Genomic DNA, 23,962 nt, shown 5'->3' with positions numbered 1-23,962 from the left:
TTTTAACCTGCATCTGAAATCCATTCTGCCTCGGCGCGATGTAGCCAGATTACATTTACACCTGCAAAACAGTGTTGAAATCGCTTTCTTTCCTGTTGCACTTTGGGCGAGCTTCCTGGCTGAACTCAGAACAGATGCTGGGAGACGGCTGGTTTGTCTAAATGGATCTTGGGAGTGTTTTTTTGGATTTACACTTCAATTTGTATGCTGTTATGTGGATGTCTGAACCTCACAGGAGCGCGATGGAAAAACCAGATGTAAAGACAGTTGAATAAACTGTTCATTTGGTGGGTGAGGCAGTGTGAAAAAGCGGGACTTTCCAGGTTTTCCAGGTTTCAAGTGAGATTTCCAAAAGTAAACATTAAAACAGACTGGATTCCAAACCTGGATCTTTTTATTGGTATGAGCTGTTGGCTAAAAGTATCTTTTTCTATGAACATAAACAACCAGAGTGTAAAACTGAAAGTGGATAAATGAAAATCTGGTCTTCATTGTGATTTTTAAAGGACAAAGTTGGTGTTATGATATATTTTTTTTCCTTATTTGAACAAATCCTAGAAAAATACCAAAGCCATCAGCGGTTTATTACAAAGATTTTCAGACATCTTAGACATGATGGGGTCTGTTAGCATCACAGCTACAAAAAGAGCCTCTTTCACATTCATTTTACTGTTGTTACAATGCCTTAAGCTCCCACTTTCAGAGAGTTTTTTCCACTGTTGGATCTGTGTGATGTCAAAAAGAGGGGCCATGCCTAATATGGCAGCTCTGGCTGTGAACACAGAAGCTTTAACTTGAAAGGAGCTAATAACTGTTTCAGAGTTGGGATGAACCTCGGCCTAGTAAGATAGAGAATGGTTAGTTTTAAGAGTTTTAAACTCTGTTTAAAGAATTGTTTGGTAATGGCCTTTAATTTATGCTCTAATTAGCTTCATATCACGAAGTTCTGGTGATTAATAATATATTCTGACGTAAAACTGAATCGTTTTGTAAGCCGTTTAAAATGGAAGCATCTCTGCTCGGCGCTCCCGATTTGAGTTTTTACATTTTTCAAAGACAAATCTTGGACGGGGACCCAGCTGTGTGAGGCGAGAGAGCGAGAGGAGGCACAAGGAGGGGAAAGGGAGGGCCTGGTACTGTTTATATTAGCTGCTTGTTAACCTGACTGTACGGACAGGCTCCAAACAGAATGCAGAGGAAAGAACAAGTTGTACTCTTTTGTCTTTCTTTGGCTCCAGTTCAGCGAACAGTCTCCCTCCTCTCCTTCTTTCTAAACAACTCTCCCCTTTCCCGCACTTTCCCTCTTTTCAAGCCAGAGTTAAGCAAAGCTGAGTGCAATGTTTTCAGCTCCTCGTGCGTCTGTCATTATTTGTCCTTAAAGCTATAGGTGTCCTTCTTCTTTTTTGATCACCTTTAAAAAACCATGTGCCAAGGGCCAAGGAGGCTGATCACCGGACAGGGAGAGGAAGAGTTGTGGGCAGGAGGGAGACAACAGGGTGATTGTTTTTAGGGGATTCAGGATGGAGAAGAAGAGGGGAGTTTGCTGGTGGTGGGAGGAGGAGGAGGACGAGGAAGTTGCTGGATGGTGGATGCAGAGTAAGGTACGCAGTGGGTACAGACGGGAGATTTAGTCTGAAAAGATTTCTCCGAGCTGCTGTGGAGGATGACGCGATCACACAGGTAGAGCATCAATCGCTCTTTGGTTCCACCTTCAGTCACCAAGAGATGCTGGACACAAACAGTGTCTCCCCCCCCCCACACACACCTAAAAAAAGGCACAAAAATAGAAGCAATGCTTTTCGGATGAGTGCTTCTTGAGGTTTGTTGCAGGCTTTGATCCAAAAAAGCAACGCGGTGCTATCAGATTGCTGCTGCATTTACCATTACATTAAAAAAAGGCAGCAAATCTTCACTGCTGTGAAGCTGAACCTGGGGAATGAATATCTGCCATTTCTGATAAATTAACCAAATAAATTTTTAAGATGCGACTGATTGAGTCTCGAGCTCTGAAGGTTGAGTTTTACTTGAGATCAGTTTCTTCCTCGGCAGCAGCTCCGGTTGTGCGACTAAACCTCCGATCTGTGGAGTGTGTGTCTGGGTTCTGGATGCTGAGACCTTTAAGCCATAACTTTGCTGTAACGGAGAGGAGAGCAAAGCGCCAGTAAAAACAGTAGAAGCAGATAATGAGTCAGCTTTCTAGTCTGATACGTGCCACAGCGGCTAGATAAGCATTATAAAAGGAAAAAAAACAAAACAAACAGCTTGCAAAAGCCTCTTTAAAACACAGAAAATGAAAATGTCTAGTAGTAGTAGTTGAACAGTAATATACATTATTGTAGATGAGTATAAACTCCAGCGGTAGGTAGGTGGGCGGCTTTGTACGGCTGGTGTAGGGCAGCGAAACAAGGACTAGGCATTGATACCAGAAACAGGAAGCACTAAGCAATCTCTATTGTCATGTGGATACATTTTTCGACAGACCTGCAATTTTCTGCTTTACAGACATTTCAAGACTTCTGATCTAATCCTGCTTTTATTACTGGACTGCTGTCCCTTGTCGCTTGCAGGTATTTATTTCCTAAGCAATACCCAGTCCTGCTTTCACTGATCCCACTACAGCCTCAGACCACTTTCTGGATGAAGGAGCAACCACAGAAGAAGAAACGACATCTTATGAACTGCATCCCAATGCCCTCGTGGTTCCCCAGAACCACCTCAGTGCAATAAATGACTTTAAATTGTAGAAATCCAACTTTTTACCACCCACTAGGAGCAATCATGGAATTCAAAGCCCCGTTTTTAATGTCGTCGTTCACCAGAACTGAACATTGCTGTCATTTCTGGATCACCCTAAACTGCTTTTCTTGCTAATGGAAAGCTGTAAATGTGACCCTTCACCCAGCTGAGGGGGTTCTGAGGAGCCCAGCCCTGCTGGTGCACTGATGTTTTACAACAGAGTCAGTACAGTAAACGGCAGCTGTGCGCAGGCGAGGTTCCAATTACCTGCAAGCAATCGGTCTAGTGGAAAGCATCACTGTGTGTAGGTGTGTTTCTGACCTGCCATTATGTGCTTGATGCCCGTCAGTTTATTTCCGTGGTGCAGCGTCAGTGCCAACACCTGAGGGAAGAGTTCTGCTCTCAACATACAGCAAGCTGAGGACTGTACAGCTTTTCCGTTGCACATTTTATTGCCTCTCTAAGTGGTGACTTATCATAGAGGAACGTGACCTACCGACACGGATGCTCCGAGTATGAAGGTAAAAACTTTCACACTGTGTCTAATTTTATGGGACACAACCCAAATAGATAGACAGAGAGCGCGAGAAACCCCCTGCACTAGATCTCCTTTCAGTGTGGATATTCGACCTGACAGAGTTGCAAAATTCAAAGATCATCAGAGCACATTCGGGCTGCGAGCCAACACCCACACCGGCGTACCACACAGAGGATAGCAATGCTTTGAAGTTGCATTCTAGCAGATATTGATAAAAAGAACCTGCAAGAGACTCCAGTCTACATTATCTACGAAGCGGAAGGAGAGGGCATTGAAGCCACACTGTAAATATAGAATAATAACCAGTTATGTTTGCTAAGGCTGCACAGTATCAAGGCAAAAAAAAAAAAAAGAAGAAGATCAGAAGTACAATTTGCTTTGTTTTTGTGTGGAATCTCACCATCACCCAGCAGGAAATCTTATATACTGCTAACCAGCTCCACTAATTTAGCCCCAAATGAGTATTTTTCAGTCCTTTTTTTGTCCTTCAGGCACTGTGCAGCCTCAGCCTTTGCTACTACATGTTAAGGCCATACATGTGAGGCCTTGTCTAAAACCACTGTCTACAACGTCAGGCTACTCTGAACATTGAATATTGAAACCAAGATTACATTTTTCTGTCTTAGCAACACATGAATGGTAACGAACACCTGGCTGAGGATTCGGAGGCGACACGTCACCGCGTCCTCGCATCGGAACACGAGCTTTGTTGCTCTTTTTTTGTCGTTACTGTAATGTGTCAGCTGTAATAGCCATCGTAGAAGTCCCAAGTTCTCCGCCTGTCCTCGCAAGACTGTGACGCAACAATGCGAGTGCTTCTACCATGGCTACACCTGAAGGGACGAAGAGGGGACAGAGACGCAGCGCTGTCACCTGACCTGTGATAATACTCTCCTGCTGTTGGGGAGGGGGTGGCGTTTCGCTCTGAGTAAACTCATGCTTCCTGATGCAGTCAGGACCACATATACATAACAAAAACTTTTACATTGTAACCCTGTTATACCAGCTCTGGGGTTTGTGTAAGCGTCTATGTGTGTGTGTGTGTGTGTGTGCATGTGTGTAAGTGTGAGAGAGAGAGCTGTATGTTGTGTGATCAGTTCAGCAGCACTGGCTTTTTTCTTTTTTTTTCCCTTTTTTGGAGGGGGTTAATACATGCGAGTGTGTTTAACAACCATCACCGGGCATTTCCTGTGGGAATCCCCCCGTGAATGCAGATCTATCCAGGTTGGGAATTAAAAGCGCCCCCTGGGTTAGAGGAGGTCGAATCACATCTGCTGACCTGGACATCACTGTTCGAGCGGTCTGACAGCTTAATATGTTTGCGTAGATAAGACTGAAATATGCTGCCTTGTAACACAGATCTGTTCTTTGGCATGGTTACTCCAGAAAACCGGGGAGAAGCTGTTCATACAGGAAAACGGAGAAAGTAGAATGGACTTGGGCCTCTGTTTAAATGTGTGTTCATCAGGCCTGGGTCAAGCAGCCCTTAAAATCAAATCTTTAAGTCATCCCAGTTTGGTGAGACCCAAAAGACAGTTCCATCTGTTAGCCGATACTATCTGACCTCAGATCAGATGGGTTAAAGTGGGACTGTTGAACCCAGGGCTGATGGTCGTATGCTGTACTGAGAGAAGGAGCATGCTCAGTAGTAGTCGTGTTGGAGTTCAAACAGTGAAGCTTTCCAAATAAGGAAGTTTCTAGACAAACACACATCACTTCATATATTTATATATATATATACTGTATATGATATAAAATGTGTGTGTGTGTGTGTATATATATATATATATATATATATATCTACGTCTTTCGTTGCTTTTCCATAAATTCTTAACCTTTTATTGTTCTTTTTTATAAGTTTTTTTTTAACCCCTGAGAATACCACGGACTGCTTTAAGTACAAAATACAACTCTCTGAGAAAAACAAGAACGGCTCATGTGTTTCGTTTTTAAAAAACAAAAACAAATTTACAATCAAATCAATTCAGGGACTTAAGAGCGCAGGCCTCTGAAGCTGATTATTACACTGTCTACGTCCATCTAGTAGGAACAAGACGTGCCTCAGAGCCATCAGTTGTGAAAGCTTGGCCACGTCAAACAAAAGCGGCTGCCACCTTGGTGCCTGACAGTGTTTACGTCTTCATAGAACAAAATAATAAGCTGCATAGGTACACGTGGGTGATCTGACTAATAAAAATGACTAATTTCCTCTAATTTTACATATAGTTTTATGTATATCCACATGCACTGAATGCATTCCAAGTGATCCCGCTTCCACTGGACACATAAATAGCAACATCAGAATGCCAAAACTGAGGATTCCTCCTCTTATGAACCAAAGCAGAATTTCAGCTGCTTTTGAGGTTGAATTTGTGTCACATGATGTCAGCTGCTGTAGCAAGAATTTACCCATGAACTACACAATGCATGGCCACCCTAACCACTCTGAAACTGTTTATAAAACACGTCTCTCAGGCTTGGCTTACATGAACACAGCTACCCACTCCATATGAAAAAGCAAAACTGTACTGCTGATTAACCAAACCCCAAAATGAATACTATTTGCAGTAATGTGCATGAAATTTTAAATAAGAGGTCTAATTTTCAATGGCAGCAACATTGTGCCCGCAGTGTAACTGGCCAAACTCTGGTTATTGATGGCTCTGGGCTGCAGTGATGTAACATAAGGGGGCACAGAGCAGCAGGCAGCTCTTTGCACTGAAAGCACGATGTTGCTCTGCGTTGCAAGCTGCTGCATATGCTCTGTTGATAAATGGCAAGTGATGCATTTCCATCCTTTCAGGCACTACACAATTGTTAAGGTGACAAGGAGCCCAATGCCAGCTACGCTCAGTAGCCACTCCAATGGGATTTCCTTTTGGCTTGATTGTTACAAATCCGATTGACAAACGACTGATTGATCTACTCAGCGATTGTTTGGTTGATTTGGAAAGTTGGCGGCGATTGAGGGGGACGCAGGGCCACAGGGCAAGTGAAAGAAAGGCACAGAGTTTGTACGACGATTTTTCTCCAAAGACCCGGGAGTTAAAAGAACGCGGAATTAGGAAGAATTTGAAAGCAGCTGACAAAAAGTCAGACCAAATATTTCAACGGCGGCTGTGAGCAAAAGGGATCCGCTTATGGTAGTTTGTGTGTGAGTATGTTTGTGTGTGTCTGTGTGAAAATCTGAATGAGCACCAGGGTTGGGGTCAATGTGTTCGCTATTCAGAAACTGGCAAAGCTGGAGATTTGTAGATTTTTTTTGTTGTTGTTGTTTTTTCTTTTATGAACTAAAACGTGAAAATGAATTTGAGAATGAAGGATTCAGTGTACATTTTTCAAACCGAGTCAACGAGGGAGGAAAATTGACCCCAACCCTGAATGAGCATCTATTATACACACAAGTGCTTACATTACAGCTCTTATGACTAGCTATGTTGTGCTTTTCAAGGCTGAATACAAGTTGTCACCCGCTGTACATATTCAGACCAACTCTGGTGTGAAATTGTCTTTTCCACTGAACATATTCAAGAAAACAAGCACTCACTGGATGCAACTCGGGCCACAAAGGCCGAGAATGAAGCATACCCTGAAACCAGCTTGAATAATAATAATAATTATAATAATAATGCCCCAAAGTGTTTGTTCCCAAGTCTGGCAGATACCACAGACATGAGGCCAGAACTGGGTGCTTCGTTCGACGCCCAGAAATGAAATGATTCTGAAATATACAACACAAAAAAAAAAAAAACAAGAGAAAGAGACTGAAGGTAATGTTTGTTTTCAATCTGCTGAATGCATCACATCTTATGATAAGCTAACAACAAACTGCAGTCCAGTGGAGAAGCTTTTCTGTATGATAGGCAAACGGCTACATTCAAATCCCCTCCGTCCTAAAAAACAGAGCAGGTTAGGAGCTGGGGATTTTCCACTGATGGATGCGATCGGGATTTTGGTTGAACAAAGCGATCCAGCCGTGTTTTTATAGACTGTATGCTGGGCACAGGTGGGAAAAAACAAAAACAAAAAACAATTAGCCAGCGGGATTCTGCTTGGATAACTGCTTGTGTGTATTTGTCTATTGGAAACTCAGTACTTTAGGAAGCCAGCACGCTTCTTCTCAGCAGGTCCTCGTTCCCGGAGTGCAACTGCGGCAGGCGGAGCTTGCGCCCACCAGTGCGCGTGTCCGAATCGCTCTGCTCGCCGTCAGAGAAGTAGCCATCAGTCTCAGCAGCGTCTAACAGGGATACGTCTTTCCCTGCGAGTGGCAGGTTCATGGACTCGAACCCCGCTACACCTCCGGTGACGCCCCTCCCTCTTGATTTACCCTGGCGGGACAGACGGTGCCGCGGGGTCCCGCCACGAAAGATTGTCCCACCGTCGGGAATTGTGAACCCAAGACCAGAGACCGGTGGGTTTGAGCCCACTGTGAAACCAGATCCAGCCCCTGATACTACACCATTCCCTGCATGGATGCCATCCCAAGGACTGTTATCCTCCGAGATGTGACAGGAATCCATTTTGGAGATGGGCGGCTGTGGCGGTGGGTCCCTGTGAAGGTCAGAGCTCCTGGTCTGGTGGTGATGGAGGGGGTAGTGCACGCTCTTGGAGGAGCCTTTGTTCTTTTCCCCTTTCCGACTCACGTGGCCAGACTTTTCCTCCGCCATGCTCGCCCAGAGCCTCTTTGCGGTGGAGGGGCTGCCGCCTGCGGACGCAGCAGCTGCAGACAGGAGCGTCTGAGGCTGGGCTGGAGCGGATGGTTGTGCACGAACACGGGGCTTGTTGCTCCCTCTCGGTTTGCGCCCCAACTGGGGTGTTTTCCAGGTGGACTGCATGGAGTTCTCCATCATTAGGTTGAGCAGGCTCTCTTCGCCCTGCAGGAGCTGGATGAAAAGAGGAGAAAGGTAAGAAAGGGCAAAAATTGGTGATGAAAGAGGAAAACGGATGAGGAACAAACAAATCTTTTCATGTTTAAAAGTGAAATAACACAAAATATATAAATGATATAAGCGAAAAGTTGACTGATACAACAGTTAATCTGCTCATTTTTGATTTTGTGGTTTGGAATATTTTGGAACAAAAACTCCCCACCCACTCCCACCTACCCACACGTCCAACAGCTCAGCAGTTTAGACTGTGAGCTGCCGATGTCACAATTTGTTCCTGAGCAAAAAAGCCCGACTAAATGACAAAGCTGATCTGTTCTGACGGCACTCTACATCGTGATCTTTTATTTCTTCAGGGTGTGATTCTGTTGAATCTCTAACACTTTTTGTTTTTAATAAACAAGGCTGGTGTTTATTGATTTTAAACTACACCCCTAATATTAACTTGCGACATGTGGGCTTTGTTTAAATTACATCATTGTTTATTTATGCAGATCTTTGTTTCTGAAAGATATCAGGTTCCTGTTTAATTGGAAAAAATGACTGCGGTTGTGTTTATTGTTCTTTAAGCACATCCAAAAACAGCAGCGCAATCTGGTGAGAGCGCTCTGCCAGCCAGCACACAAACAGCACGTTCCTGGGGGGAGAACATCTTTGCTCTGATTAGCAGATCGATCAATTTACAATAAAAAACTAACAAGCTAAACTATATAAAACCACAGCCAATCTAAAGAATCGATGATCAGGTCTTTGTTCAAAGTCAGATGAACTTTTTCAAGTGTCAAAACTACAAACTGACGCTGTGCTGGCTGACTGGCTCACCGCAGACTCGATGAAATGACTGAAACTTGAGTGAAAAGCACCATCATGCAAACTTTTGGACCATCACAAACAGCTGTAGCAGCTGTTTCATGTTGGTATGATGCTGATGATATTCTATATTCCGATCAGAAAAACACATTAGTTCCTTGTTTAATACTTTCTGAATTCCCCAACTTGTTTGTGGCTCTCAGCCCTAAAACTACTGGTTCCCACTTAAGTAACAAATCTTTATAAATGGCTTCATAGAGGTGTTTATGTACACATTAATGTCTAAAACTAATTTAGAATCTAATTTCTAAATCTGAATTTATGTTTCAACATCAAAAAGGTGATAAGTTGAGTCATTGTGACCCCTGTCAGTTCGAGTGACCAGTCTAACCAGACCCAGGATAGGTGGGGTCTGGTTAGACTGGATAGGTGGAGAGCTGGCGCCTCTTTGCTGAGCTCACAGAGGCTACTGAGCGGGGACTCCAGCCACATCCAAGACGATGCTGCTGGAATGTGTCCGCTGGATGAGGAATTTATTGGCGAGGCAGCTGCCTACTGCTCAGTTTTTAAAAAAAATGTATGTAGTCACAAATATGCATGTACACATCTGTTCATTATTTAAAAAGCACAGATTAGCTTCGCCTATGTCCACAGTTGTGGACACAAACGCAACAAAGTTCTGTGGGAAACACTGTGGCCTCTCTCATGTGTTCGGATGGTGATCAAAATATACACAGATGAATTTATGACAGCTTTTTAAAAAAAATACTTTTCCATTAATACAAGCACCATTCAGGAATAGTACCAGTGCTCAATTCTAGTTGAAACTAACAAAAAGTAATTAAACTGATCAAATGATTTCTAATATATGTGGAAAAGAAACGCTGGTCGTCCTTGTGGAGTGTTTTAGACTGAATTAATGCATAAAAGTGAAATTCTCTGTGTATGTTTCATTTTCTTGTACACTTTAGCCGTTTTTCCTTCCTCGACTAAGAAGAACGCTTCACTTTTTTACTTATGTAGCTGTTTGTGTCGGCGTGGCCTCTTCACAGGAAAGTCCTTGGCACTCGTTTCGTTCACCGGTGAAGTGGACAGGAATTCAGGTCAAGATGTAACGGTCTACTCACAATGTTGCATTAGCAAACCACTTTTTCTTTTCCAAGTATTGAGCAAGACGTTTGTGTTGTATTCATCTCTTATCATAACATGTAACAGCTGCAGTTCACCTGGTAAAGCAGGCACCCCATTGTACTGAAGGCTTAAGTCCTTACTACAGCAGACCCATTGCTGCGTTTCATTCTTTCTGTCTCTCTCTGCTAACACATCGTCTTCTGTGCCCTCTGCTCCTGAAGCCCTACCTGGTCAGAAAGCAGGCTGCCGCTCTTGTCCCGATGTTGGGCACCCAGAGCCCACTGGCTCAGCATGTCGTCAGCGGTGATCTGAACCGACTGGGCGAGCCAGCTGTCGAACAAAGAGTTGTCCAACGGGAATGACTTTGACAAACCTAAGGAAAGGGGAAGAGGGCACAAGCAGGGAGAGGGGAGGTGCAGGAAGGGAGAGTAAGAGGAAGCAAGAAAAATGGGAGAAAAAATTGGATGAAATTGGTAGAAGTGAATAGAAGGGAAGAGGCAGAAGGGAAGAGGAGGGAGAAAACAAAGCAGACAGGTGAGGAGTGTTGCATATTTTTCATGAATAAGAAAATAAAGGTAAAAGATCGAAAGCCTCCTTTCGATCTGATGTGTTTTAGATTACTGTAATGTTACATATATATCCAAAGGGAGCACGAGCTTCAGGGCAGGAATGGATGGATGGACATTTTTCTTCAGGATTTTCTGGTACAGAGGAGAATTCATGGCTCCATCGATTACAGCAACTGTGATGCTCCTGAAGCAGCAAATCACACTACCACAGCACCACCATGTTTGACTGCTGGTATGATGTTGGACACAAATCTTCGGAAAAGTTCAACTTTTGTCTTGTCAGTCCACAGAATATTTTCCCTAAAGCTTTGGGGATCATGAAAATGTTTTTCTGGTAAATGTGAAACGAGCTTAGTCTCCTCCTTACTGTTGAATCATCAGTCTGTCAGGCACGTTGATTCAACAGGTCTGGCAGTAATGAAGCCTGGGTGTGGCTAGTGAAATTAAACTCAGACAAAATGTATTTAACAATGTAGTTAATCACAGTTAAATCATCAAGGAGGGGCATTAACGACTTCCTCACACAGGGCCAGGTAGGTTAGACTGGTGGGTTTTCGTTTCTCTAAACAAAATCAAATAATAATTTCAAGCCTGCATTTTGTATTTGTCTAATATTCAAACTAAGGAATCAGGAAGGAGGCAAATAATTTTTCTCAGCACTGTATATGTGTAAGTAGAGCAAACACAACAATGGTCTGGATTCGGTGAAAAATTACCAATGAAGGCTTTTGCTTTGTGTTTTAAAGTTTGCATCCAAAATTCGGGAATATCAAAGACAAAGCACTTAAATTAGATGACAACGTCCAAGTAAAAATAGAGTTGATGTCTCCTCGCCAAAAAAAAAGAAAAAAGAAAAAGGATGCGTTTAATGACTTCTCCAACACTGGTGTGTTTACAGGACTATCTCAGCCTGGATTATGTGCAGTGTGAGTGTGTTCAGTATCTGTGTTTGTGTGAGTCTGCAGACAATGCTCCCTCCTTTTAAGTGTTTGCATGTGTGTCTGTATAATTAGGAGATTTTCATGGCTCCTTTTCTATCATTGTGGGCTGTGAGAAGTGCTGCCAAAGCGCCGCATGTCTGTCTGCAGCATTTTAGGATTTCTTCCTCTAATATAAAAGCACAGACAAACTCGTTTTAACAATGTACCCACACTTTCACTTGTCAAATATTTAATTTAAGTGGAGAAAGATGGATGGTGGACATGGCGCAATGTTAACAGTTAAAAAGATGATAAAAACAAACCCAACACATAGAACAAGCAAGTGTCAAAAATCCTCACTCATTATATTTTGGAAAACAGAAAGAATCTAACATTTTATAGTTGTGTCAAAATATACAGTGATTATAATTATGTGGTATTTAGTCCACTAAGTGTAAAGTAGTGTTCAAGTGACGGTAATTGCTCAAACACTGCATCACGAAGTGGCCCAAAAGAAAACAGGCAGACAAACACGAGGAAACAAGGCAACTCATCGCAACCATGGATTTCACATAAAAGATAGACATCACCTTTTGACTAGACTTCAATATCAGTGAGAATCCAGACGTGAGCGGATTTTTCATCTGCAGTCATAAACCGTTTGGGGACAACACACAGACACCGATACGCAAATCAGGATTTATTAACAAACTAATAAAATACTAGAAATTCAATCACTAAAATCAAGCGCAAACATCTTGGACAGGCTGTACCTCACAGCAATAATATTTATTATTTGCCACATAATTCCATTGAAATTCATCAACAGGCACAGACGGCACAATCAAAGCAGAGAGGTCCAATTCAGCAATTCAAATTAGTTTAGGTGAAACCTAGTACACAGACTTGCTAAAGGTGCCTATGTCAGGACACTTACCACCACCCAGATGGATGAGCAGAATTAAAAACCCACCCCCTGGTGAGCTCTTACAAGGGGGAAAACTATCCATGGAGGTCAAAACATTTTATTCTTTAGCTGTAAACACGATTACTGTATAACTGAACGTGGGAGTCCACGGGGACCACCGGAGTCCACCTGTTCTCCTTTTTAAATGACCAACCTCTGATATTATCTAGTAGTGAATGTTTGAAAACTCATATATTGCATGAGGCATTCAGTGACACCAATATGACTGCAATCATAACCTATGATACAGTCTGTAGTTGTCTTAATCAGGTACAGGTTTGGGTGTATATACAGTATCATAATAGAGCTCACTTCTACTGTGAGTTGAATGAAGTGCAAATGTTATTGCAAAAAAAATCTAAGTATGACCTCTCAGGGACTCTGTAGGCATCAAGTGAATAAAAATAATCAAGTTTATTGATCTAATTTAGTCCAACCAAGAGCACTGGGAGATAGTCATACTGTCTTCTGGGACCAAATGCATCTAAATAATCGATAGCAGCCATATGCACATCATCAGGAATGCAGAGAATGAAGACAAAACTTTGCAGAAACTGAAATGTATTCATAAATGTGGATATTTTTGTGATCTGAGCATCTTTCTCTCTTTTATTTTTGCAACCTCCTTGTAAATCATCACTGCTTATAATGATCTGGCAAGCAGGACAGCAGGAGGTGCTGTTAGGGTGCCTTTAACACAAGCTATCTAACACACACACACACACACACACACACACACACACACACACACACACACACACACACACACACACACACACACAGACACGCACACACTGAGCTGGTAGTTTCCATGACGCAGCATGTCTCTGCAGGAATTGAGAGAGCTCAGAGGGAGGGAATAGGTGACGGAAGGAGGGGGAAAAAGACAGTGAAGAAGTGTGAAGAAGACAGGGAGGGGTGATGGAGCAGAAGGGAAATGAGCAGAGTTCAGAGAGAGGAAATCAGGAGACCAACATAAACATGCCACCCTGTTACTATGTCCAGTTTGGTCAGGTACAACATCCATGTACAACATGATTTGTTTAGATGTGATTATTTAACACAAATCCATTCTATTGCATAATAGACAGAAATCTGGTGTATTTTATATGCCTTATGACATCTTACAGACTTATCTGGGAACAATTTTTCATGTCTAACTTATAGCCTGTTGTTGGGTCTGAGTTCTGTCTGTAGTATTTCTGTGTATCATCTTACGGTGGCAGTTGTGGCATGTATAAAAAAAAACTGATTATGCAATGTCTTTGTTTTTTCAGGACATGTTTTCCACATTTATCCAGGTTTTTCCTCAGCATCTCTCATTTAAGCACAATCTGCCCAGGTACAATAACAGCCACAGTTTATTACCTTATTTTATTTAGTATTTTCCTGTTGTTGCTTTGCATGTGATAAAGAAAAAATGTTAATAAATGTCTGCGAATCAAACCCCCAGTTAAAAATGTTTGCTGATGCTAGAGATATTCCTTTCGTTTCCTATGCATTCATATGTTTTGGATCATCATGCTAACATCAGGAAAGGGAACCTTTAGATATAAACACGAGTATAAATAAACATAAAGTATTGTTTTATTTTCTGTTTAAGGAGACAGGGAAGATAAAGTCCTCAAACAGATTTCCATGAGAAACCTACTAATGGCAACACTTTGTCATTTAAACCAAATTGCAACACTGTTTCTACCTTCTTCTTTTTTTTGGTACAGTCAAGTAATTAGCTGATGCTGCAGTAAAGCTAATGACAAGGAAATATTTCTTTTCCTGGTACTTTTGCAAGCTAATGCTAAGGAAAAAATGGTGTTGGAGTTAGTAAACACTAGGCTGTCTTATGGCACACAGAACAACAAGAATTGCCAGCTAGTGCTAGCTAATGCAATGCAGGGTAAGGGACACACCAGCAGCAGGATAGGGCGAAGACCAGAGCCAGTACATAAGAAAGAGAGCGAAAAGATGCTCCTGTAACTAATATGCTCGTCATTTATGTGCAGCACTTTGTGTCATGTATAACGTTGCAAACACATAGTGTTGGGTTAGTTTGCTAAACTTAGCAATGCTAGGAGTAGTTTTTCCGTGCAAATGTCCACAACTTGGTACAAAATGTGATTACAAATGGCTTCAGTTGCTAGGTTACATTCCAGTTAGTTCAGGCTGCCTGAAATAGCTTGCTTCTGGCATAAGACAGGGTTTTTATTGATGTTTCAGGCTCTGTTGCCACTGATGTTTATACATTTTGGTTGTCTTTGTATTTTGTGTATTCTAGTTTATGCAACTGTGTTGACCGTACTGATGTCTTTCTTTCAGACTTTAAAAATCAGAAATACATTTTCCTAATTAAGGAATGAAGTCAAATAAAGGGACACAATAATGGGAACTAGAATAAAATCTTTTGTTGTTGCCTACCATTTCTTCTTTTTTCACTCTGTGCTACCAATTTGTCCAAAAGCAAATTCATCTCACACATTACTGTTGGCCTCATTATCTTTGTGACCAAAAGGCATCTTGTTTCGTTAGAGCTGTCGTCAGAAGGCACAAACCAATTACTGGATAGTTTTAAGATAACCGATTTGTTTCTCTCTCTGCTGTAAAATCTTCGCTCTCAAATTTCAAAGTCAAGAGAAACACAAGAGATTCTCAGAAATGTTAACCTTGCTTTTATGATCCACTATTTAATAAACTGTTATTTAATAAACAGAGAGCACGTTTTTAATATTTTTAGCAATGTGGTTTAGTTTATTTTTATTCAAGGTTTTATTAAATCTAAAAGCCTTTTAAAGCTCTTTTAAAGTCGCTGTAACTAAGGCAGTGCAGACCAATGTTCTCATCTGGTCTTATTACAGGTATTTGATATCTAAAGGCATCGACTTTATTCACATCTGAAAAAATGACATTTAAAAAAGTAAAGAAGAGACGGGAGAAACACCCTTCAATGATTTTGTGAGTGTTCATGTTTTGCAGCTTGTCCACCAGAGGGCGCTATGAAACTTCCCTGTAAGTAACACATGGTTTTCGAAGCCACGATCAGATAATCTGAGCAGAATCAAGTAAACAACTAAATAAATTCCCACACGTAACGAGGACATTTATTTAAATTTTATTTTCAGTGTCTGAAAGAAAAACTTAAACTGTCCCAGTATTGGATTTTTCAATCACCAAATATTGATATCGGTCTTAAAAAATCAGATATTAGTTTGGCTCTACTATTTGTGTACTATTTTATAAATCATAAAATCTAACTGGAATCAAACATGTAACTTTGAATTATAAACAATGTTGGATGTTCACATTAAACGTGAAAAACTACTTAGCGCTTGAATTCGGATTTTTTTCCCCACTCTTGGCTCTGTATGATGTCAGCGAGTGTGGACATCCTTAATGCGATCAATTCAGACGCGTAGCTCTGAAGTCCATCCCACCTGCCGTTCGAAGCTTTTGTTGACGAGGGGCAGCCTATCAGAAGAAAGTTGGCTTACAGGGTGGGGGAACAGAGCTGGCTCAAGACGGAGAATGAACTGAGCACAATACAGGATAAATATGGTTGATTGTGAACTTCATAGCTACTCTAATGGAGCCCATGATTTAAAAAAAAGGAAGCTGAGAATGAACGTCCCCTTTTAAGATGAAATTCCTCAGCACCCGTGGGGAACATTAGAAACAACTCAAAGCAATTTTCCTTTTTCTAATCATCACTAGCCTCTGGGCCTGACTAATAAACAGTGCGGATAGGGGACAGCACTAGGGCTGCCACGATTAGTCGACTAGTCACGATTACGTCGACTATCAAAATCGTCGACGACTGATTTAATAGTCGACGCGTCGTTTGAAGCTTTGTAAGATCGCAAAAGACGCAGGAATAAGTGGCAGGATTTAAGAGTGTAATAACGGACTGAAACAGAAGATGGCAGCATTGCATGTACAAGGATGTCAGCTACCGTTAAACCCCGAAGAAGAAGAAGAAGAAGCAGCTGTGTCCCAGAATTCATAGCGCGGCCCAGCGCAGTTTCCAACAATGGCGGCAGCTGGTTAGTTTTAATGTTACTCTTATTATTCTTTCTGGGTCACAAAATAAACGTTTAACATATTTTCAGGCGAGAATGTAGCTGTGTAAACCTCAAATATCCGCTCAGTTTATCAGGACACCACATATTTTCAAAAGCGCTCCGACGTTTTCAGAGACATCTGTTACCCACTAGCTCGTTAGCGAGCCGGGGGCGAGGCTCACTAGAGCCGTGAGAACACCGGACTCCCCGCAAATCGTTTTCAAACCCACCGCTGTCTTTCGCTACTCAGGTTGAATATATATGAGTCACTTAGATAACTTAAAATGTTATTGTTTGGCTTTTTTTTTTTTAGTATTTTATTTGTTCCTGAGTAAATCAGTTTGTCTGAGATTAAAGTTATAGTTTTTACACAGCTGAATAAACGTCAAGCAGACAACTGATTATCAGAAGTGTGAGATGCTCCAGAATTTACTCCAGTGTCCTGTTATATTTTAGATAGCAAGGAGTTTATTAAACTCCACCGAAACAATCTGAAAACTTCATTAGAATTTAATAAACTATCATCTTGTCTTTATTTTTAGTTAGCACAGACCTTAAACACTTAAAGCTGTAAGCTAATGATAGTTATATAAGAGCAGATGCTGCTGGTGCAATAAGCTGTAGTTTTACGTCTAATGGATGATGATCTGATTAGTCGACTAATCGCAGAAATAATCGGTGACTAGTCGACTATCAAAATAATCGTTTGTGGCAGCCCTAGACAGCACATCTGAGAAGGAGTTATGATACACGTCTGTCATCTTGATCCCAGAACAGAGAGAGAGGAAGACAAAGCCCTGAGAGTCAGGACCAGACCCGACAGAGAACAGATGGCCGGACACACAAACACACACACATACGCACACACAGAGACAAACACAGAGACGACACACTGAGAATGATATATAGAGCAGGTTGACAGAAGAAGGCGCACATAGACACACAAATGCAGACAAATGTTACAGTTGCAAACAACAGAAGCACACCATATATACAGAAGGACTTGTTTATCGTGGAAAGACGATTCGAGCTATGATTTCCCAGCAAGTATTCAACATCAAGTTGCAGTCCTTATCCCTCAGCAGTCGGGTGGAAAAACCGAGAAAGGCAGGAGAGAAGATAAACAGAAAGAGGGAGTTTCATAACAACAGAGCCAGGGAGAGAGAGAGAGGGGAGATTCAGTATAAAAAATAACTGTAACAGATGAGTGGGGGAAAAGGAGAGATAAACAAAAAAGGATGGAGATAATCTCAGAAAAGGAAGCAAGTATGCACAGCCAAACTGCTCTTGTGCCCCGTGTTATTATCTGCCTGTTTATTGATCACATTCACTTCGACTGCCGGCTCTGCGATGCTCAGCTCTGGTTAAATAAGGAAATGAGAGACAGTCCTGCGTCACTGCTGATAGTCACTGTGTGTGTGGGTGAAAAACATCTCTGCCAGATTAGATACTGGACTGTGAGGTGCAAATACACATGATGATGGACATGCTGGACCCACTGTAGTTTTTACACTGCATATGCCTAAAAATTGTGTGATCAGATTAATAACTGATGCTCATGACGATAAAATTACCCCATACGTGCAAAGTTCACCTCGCGTTTCACATGAAAAAAATCGAAGAATTCAGTAACTAATCCACAACATACAGGGAGTGCAGAATTATTAGGCAAATGAGTATTTTGTCCACATCCTCCTCTTCATGCATGTTGTCTTACTCCAAGCTGTATAGGCTCGAAAGCCTACTACCAATTAAGCATATTAGGTGATGTGCATCTCTGTAATGAGAAGGGGTGTGGTCTAATGACATCAACACCCTATATCAGGTGTGCATAATTATTAGGCAACTTCCTTTCTTTTGGCAAAATGGGTCAAAAGAAGGGCTTGACAGGCTCAGAAAAGTCAAAAATAGTGAGATATCTTGCAGAGGGATGCAGCAGTCTCAAAATTGCAAAGCTTCTGAAGCGTGATCATCGAACAATCAAGCGTTTCATTCAAAATAGTCAACAGGGTCGCAAGAAGCGTGTGGAAAAACCAAGGCGCAAAATAACTGCCCATGAACTGAGAAAAGTCAAGCGTGCAGCTGCCAAGATGCCACTTGCCACCAGTTTGGCCATATTTCAGAGCTGCAACATCACTGGAGTGCCCAAGAGCACAAGGTGTGCAATACTCAGAGACATGGCCAAGGTAAGAAAGGCTGAAAGACGACCACCACTGAACAAGACACACAAGCTGAAACGTCAAGACTGGGCCAAGAAATATCTCAAGACTGGTTTTTCTAAGGTTTTATGGACTGATGAAATGAGAGTGAGTCTTGATGGGCCAGATGGATGGGCCCGTGGCTGGATTGGTAAAGGGCAGAGAGCTCCAGTCCGACTCAGACGCCAGCAAGGTGGAGGTGGAGTACTGGTTTGGGCTGGTATCATCAAAGATGAGCTTGTGGGGCCTTTTCGGGTTGAGGATGGAGTCAAGCTCAACTCCCAGTCCTACTGCCAGTTTCTGGAAGACACCTTCTTCAAGCAGTGGTACAGGAAGAAGTCTGCATCCTTCAAGAAAAACATGATTTTCATGCAGGACAATGCTCCATCACACGCGTCCAAGTACTCCACAGCGTGGCTGGCAAGAAAGGGTATAAAAGAAGAAAAACTAATGACATGGCCACCTTGTTCACCTGATCTGGACCCCATTGAGAACCTGTGGTCCATCATCAAATGTGAGATTTACAAGGAGGGAAAACAGTACACCTCTCTGAACAGTGTCTGGGAGGCTGTGGTTGCTGCTGCACGCAATGTTGATGGTGAACAGATCAAAACACTGACAGAATCCATGGATGGCAGGCTTTTGAGTGTCCTTGCAAAGACAGGTGGCTATATTGGTCGCTGATTTGTTTTTGTTTTGTTTTTGAATGTCAGAAATGTATATTTGTGAATGTGGAGATGTTATATTGGTTTCACTGGTAAAAATAAATAATTGAAATGGGTATATATTTGTTTTTTGTTAAGTTGCCTAATAATTATGCACAGTAATAGTCACCTGCACACACAGATATCCCCCTAAAATAGCTAAAACTAAAAACAAACTAAAAACTACTTCCAAAAACATTCAGCTTTGATATTAATGAGTTTTTTGGGTTCATTGAGAACATGGTTGTTGTTCAATAATAAAATTATTCCTCAAAAATACAACTTGCCTAATAATTCTGCACTCCCTGTATTTATTTTAGCCACCTGCAGTTAGTTGGTCAGGTTGTAAATGAACAGAGATACAAGGCATTTAGCAACCGCCTGACAACCACCCATTCATGAGGGAAAAATGTGTCTTCACTCACCAGTTGGACTAAAAAACTGAAAAGTAATCAGCTGAGCAAAAAAAGGATTAAAATGTGATGTGAAAACTAAGCCGGGCACCATCCTACGTTGGACTACACAAACCACAGGTATGTAGTTTTGTCATATTTTATATTTGTATCCCTGAAGTCAAAAATTTAATTAAACAATTAATAATCAGTCAAATATAACCAAAAACTCAACACGACTCTGTATTTTCTCGTGATTAAATTACTGCTGAGTAAAATACCTCTAAGCAGTGGTATGCCTTGTGAAAGTATGGAGCAGCTCCATGTAATTTACACTAATAACATTTAATTAAAAAATGCTTTAATGGTTCCTCTTAGTTATTCTTTTTTAATTGCTGATAAAGCTCAAGAAAGATCAAATTTTATATTTCTAATATAAAATGATGGTTGTGCTGTTTTAAAGTATCTGTGGAGAAACTGACTCCAGTTTTCTGAGTATATATGTAGCCTCGTAATGGCCTTGGATGGCTGGACTCCGCCCCTAAGCCTTAGTGAGCCAATGACAGTCCTCAATGACAATGCCATTTTTAAAATTGGGCTTTGGGATCGGTAAAAACCCCCAAAAAACAAGCTATGTATGATATGACGCAGATGAATCGTAATATAGTAAAAATCATTTTGGTGATTTTAAAATCACAAAAGGCTTCTCAGATTTAAATCAGTAATGACCAAATATACCTTCAAACCAACCGACATCCTACTGTAAGTTGAAGTCAGTCTGCCATAAACTTTTAACAGTGCAGTTCAAAATATGCAAGCAGCTCTACCAGTGGAAATCGATACTACCAATCAATCAGATACCAATATGAAGACAACGGGAGAGGGTCTGTGGCTCTGCTTCCCTCAGCTTTATGGATCCTTTTACTGAGTGATGACTGCATCGGATCATTTCACTCTTGTTGCTCTTACAGTGGTGTTTTCAGCTGCAGCAGGTACCTCTCTTCTTTGAAAAAGCTCTTAAAACCCACAGTGCACTACCCGCTCAGCACCAAATGGCAGACAGACACAGCTGGCACCTCACTGGTCAACACAGTACAGCGTTTTGCAGTCGGTAGGCAATGGATCAAAATCTTCCCAAACCTTTGGTTTTGTGCTCCACTGGGGCATAAAGCACAAAACCTAAAGGACAAAACTAAATCTTCATGAGGGTGAAGAAAAATCATATCACCGTTATGAAGAATTTATAAAACTCAAATGTAACTAAATTAAAAAATCTCCCCAACAATGTTAACAAGAGCACTTCAAGACTGCATATCTCTGCTACACGCCATCCATAAACTTAGTCTCAAAAGTGTATCTGAAGGTAGATCAGTTTGTGATATTCTCTTGAGAGCAGTGTATTCCTATTGTTTTGTACTGTATGTATTTGGGAGGATAGCATGCAAAGGATTAAAAATTGCCCAAACTTGCATCGGAAAAGAATCCTGACTAACTTTTTTGGCGGTAGAAACATTTCGTCACTCATCCAAGCGACTTCTGCAGTCTCCAACGATTCAGAATTATTCAGCTGAGTCTGAGGAAGTTACTTGGATGAGTGATGAAATGTTTCTCCCACTGAAAACGCCACCTCCAGATAACAGAAACAACTTTCCAGTATTTCTGAGCGTGCATCAAGACAGAAATTTGTGCATCAACTTCACAAGTTAATGACTTCTTAGTTGGGCCAAGCCACGCGTCTAATATCTATCGCTAAGTTTTTCCAGTAATGTTGCTAACAGACACAAACTGAACCGATCACATGACCTCCCTTGGCAGTGGCACAGGGTGCAGTGCAGCACTCGGATAGCAGGTTTAATCCTAGGGTGTGTAAAGGTTTTAATAATTAAATAAATCTACAGTAGAAAGCTGTATGTCGTCACCCAGAGTGAAGGCTAAACTGCAGCAATAGCACACAGTGTTCGCTCTGATCAGGTGGTAACTACTAGGATCAGTCAACTCATCTTTCAAAGGCCTGAATTTGCTTGGATATGAATTAGTTCTCTGCTGTTGAGAGAGTGTAGTAAAAAACGGCACGACAAAGCATGCAAATGTGAAATTTTAAGGTTGCAGTTTTCGTCATTACTCCAATTTTACTGAATAAAAAATCTGTTTTGTCTGTAACATAAGCAATTTGGTTGAATTAAAACCAAAGTGACTAGTTCAATACCGAGGGACTTCAGCGTACGAGGGCTATCAAAAGCAGCCCCGCCTTTTCCGTTTACTGAATCAAGAATCGGTTAGAATTAGCAAAAGTAACGCTGGCAAAACTACTGAAAGAAACTCGTGTTGCTAAAATGTGAAACTGACTTTGGAGGGAAGGTTAGGAAAGATGGCCTATTTTGAGTTTTCTGAAGATTCTGAGTTAAATCTACTGATACTAAGACACAAAACACTCTTTACTGCAATGCGCTTCTCAGAAGTCAAGCCTGCAGCTGTCACACAGGAGGCTCACAGTGGAACCTGAATCTTTGTGGACGTATATATGAATTTTATGATACAGAAATGTTATAACAGTAGAGTGAGGTTAAGCTTGGCTGTATATAATTCCTACCAAAAAAAAAAAGCTTTAATCCCTCAGAGCCAGAGCCCATTTTGTTATCAACAGAGCAGCTTCAGGTTTCATCCTTTGATGACAGCGTGAAATCTTTGTCGGCTGGTTTTCATAGCTTTCAGCAACTTTCTGTCATGTTCGTTTTCTGAGATCAGAGGAAGGAAGCGAGCTCTCTGCGTTTTACGTGTTGCTTTAGTGCCGCTGCCAGCGTGCTGAGATCTCCCGTTTATGTATTTTTTTAATGCGTTTCGCGTGTCTTGGCCGTCGTACGCAGACCCGTGCCTATCCGTCCCCTACGCGAGTTGCTTTCGGGCACGTAAAAACTCAGATGAAAGGACGACAAATTAGAGCGCACAATTAGTCGTCTAATTAGAACTCATTTTCATTTAGGCTCTCAGATATTAATCAGGTACAGTGACTGTCTGAGCAGCCTACAGCTTTTTATGGAATGCAGCAATATTCACAAATCTTTAGATATGGGTACACAAAAACAAGGGTTACATAAGGCTACGAAACCACCTACTTGATGTCCTACATATAGAAGCTATTTAGAGCACAGCAGCTTGTTTTTAGAGGTGGCCTGAAGATACAGAAGACTTTGTTTTTGTTTCTAGACACCCACGCAAACATATAGGATGTCAGAACTCGTGTGTTCACTTTTTGCGTGTTAATTTTTTTTCTTTTCTTACACAATTTAAAAAAAAAAAAAGACTTTATTGATGTGTCTTTTTTCCCCTGAAATTGAGGTCTTTTCGTTTCTCTGGAAACACTTTACTCAAGTCTTCCTATTTATAAGCACTATATAAATATTTGCAGAATGGTTTATAGCACCCTTCAAGGTAGTTGACATTTGTGTTTACAAGTGTATTTGTCAACAACTGCAAATCCACTTTCTGGGCACTGGTGAGTGGAAAGAATGACAATATGGTGCAGTTTAAATAATAAAACTAAGCCATTTTCACACATGAACTCCAGGCGATCTTGGCAGAATCAAGTCGCCGTCTGATGTTCCCCTCTTTTCAAATGTAGCACACATCAGAAGAAGGTTTGTGTCAGCTGTATTACTGCTGGAAACAGTTGGGTGTAAGTGAGGCTTCTGCCTGAGAAGAGTCTGCAGAAGGAAGGATGTGTAATCCACTCACTCACTGTGAGAAGTTCATCTACCTCCATCTCACCCTATCCTCAGCATCTTCTCTGTCACGCCAACCCTCTGCAAGTCCTGCTTCACCACATCCATGAATCTTCTCTGCAGTCTTCCTCTTTTCTTCCTGCCTGGTATCTCCATGTCCAGCATCCTTTATCTACTATATTCACTATTCCTCCTCTGCACATTTCCAAATCATCTGTAACTTTGTCTCCCTCTGAAGTCTAAAGTATATGTTCTGACATGCATCTCCATCAGGTAATGTCTACTCTAGAAAACTTCAGAGCTGCAGTGCATGTGTGAAAAACAAGTAATTTGCTCATAG

The 23,962-nt window shown here is 41.5% G+C and overlaps 1 protein-coding gene across 3 annotated transcripts in view; it reads right to left on the bottom strand.

Annotated features, from left to right (window-relative positions):
• Positions 1–3,580: 3,580 nt before the first annotated feature.
• Positions 3,581–23,962, bottom strand: part of jade2 (jade family PHD finger 2) — a 226,894-nt gene continuing 206,512 nt past the window's right edge. For all 3 annotated transcript variants that reach the window (XM_085421111.1, XM_085421112.1, XM_085421113.1), the window contains 2 exons: positions 10,329–10,474; positions 3,581–8,157 (listed from right to left, as the gene is read on the bottom strand). In XM_085421111.1, coding sequence (XP_085277237.1) covers positions 7,372–8,157; positions 10,329–10,474 — 932 coding nt within the window. In that variant the 3' untranslated portion in view covers positions 3,581–7,371. The remainder of the gene's footprint in view (positions 8,158–10,328; positions 10,475–23,962) is intronic.

Source organism: Rhamphochromis longiceps, linkage group LG10, assembly GCF_057381845.1.
Source record: "Rhamphochromis longiceps isolate RC_006_pf linkage group LG10, R_longiceps_female_GT1.1, whole genome shotgun sequence".
Taxonomy (NCBI): Eukaryota; Metazoa; Chordata; class Actinopteri; order Cichliformes; family Cichlidae; genus Rhamphochromis; species Rhamphochromis longiceps.
Note: the sequence above shows the minus strand (reverse complement) of the source record. Positions and strands in the feature narration are given on the sequence as shown.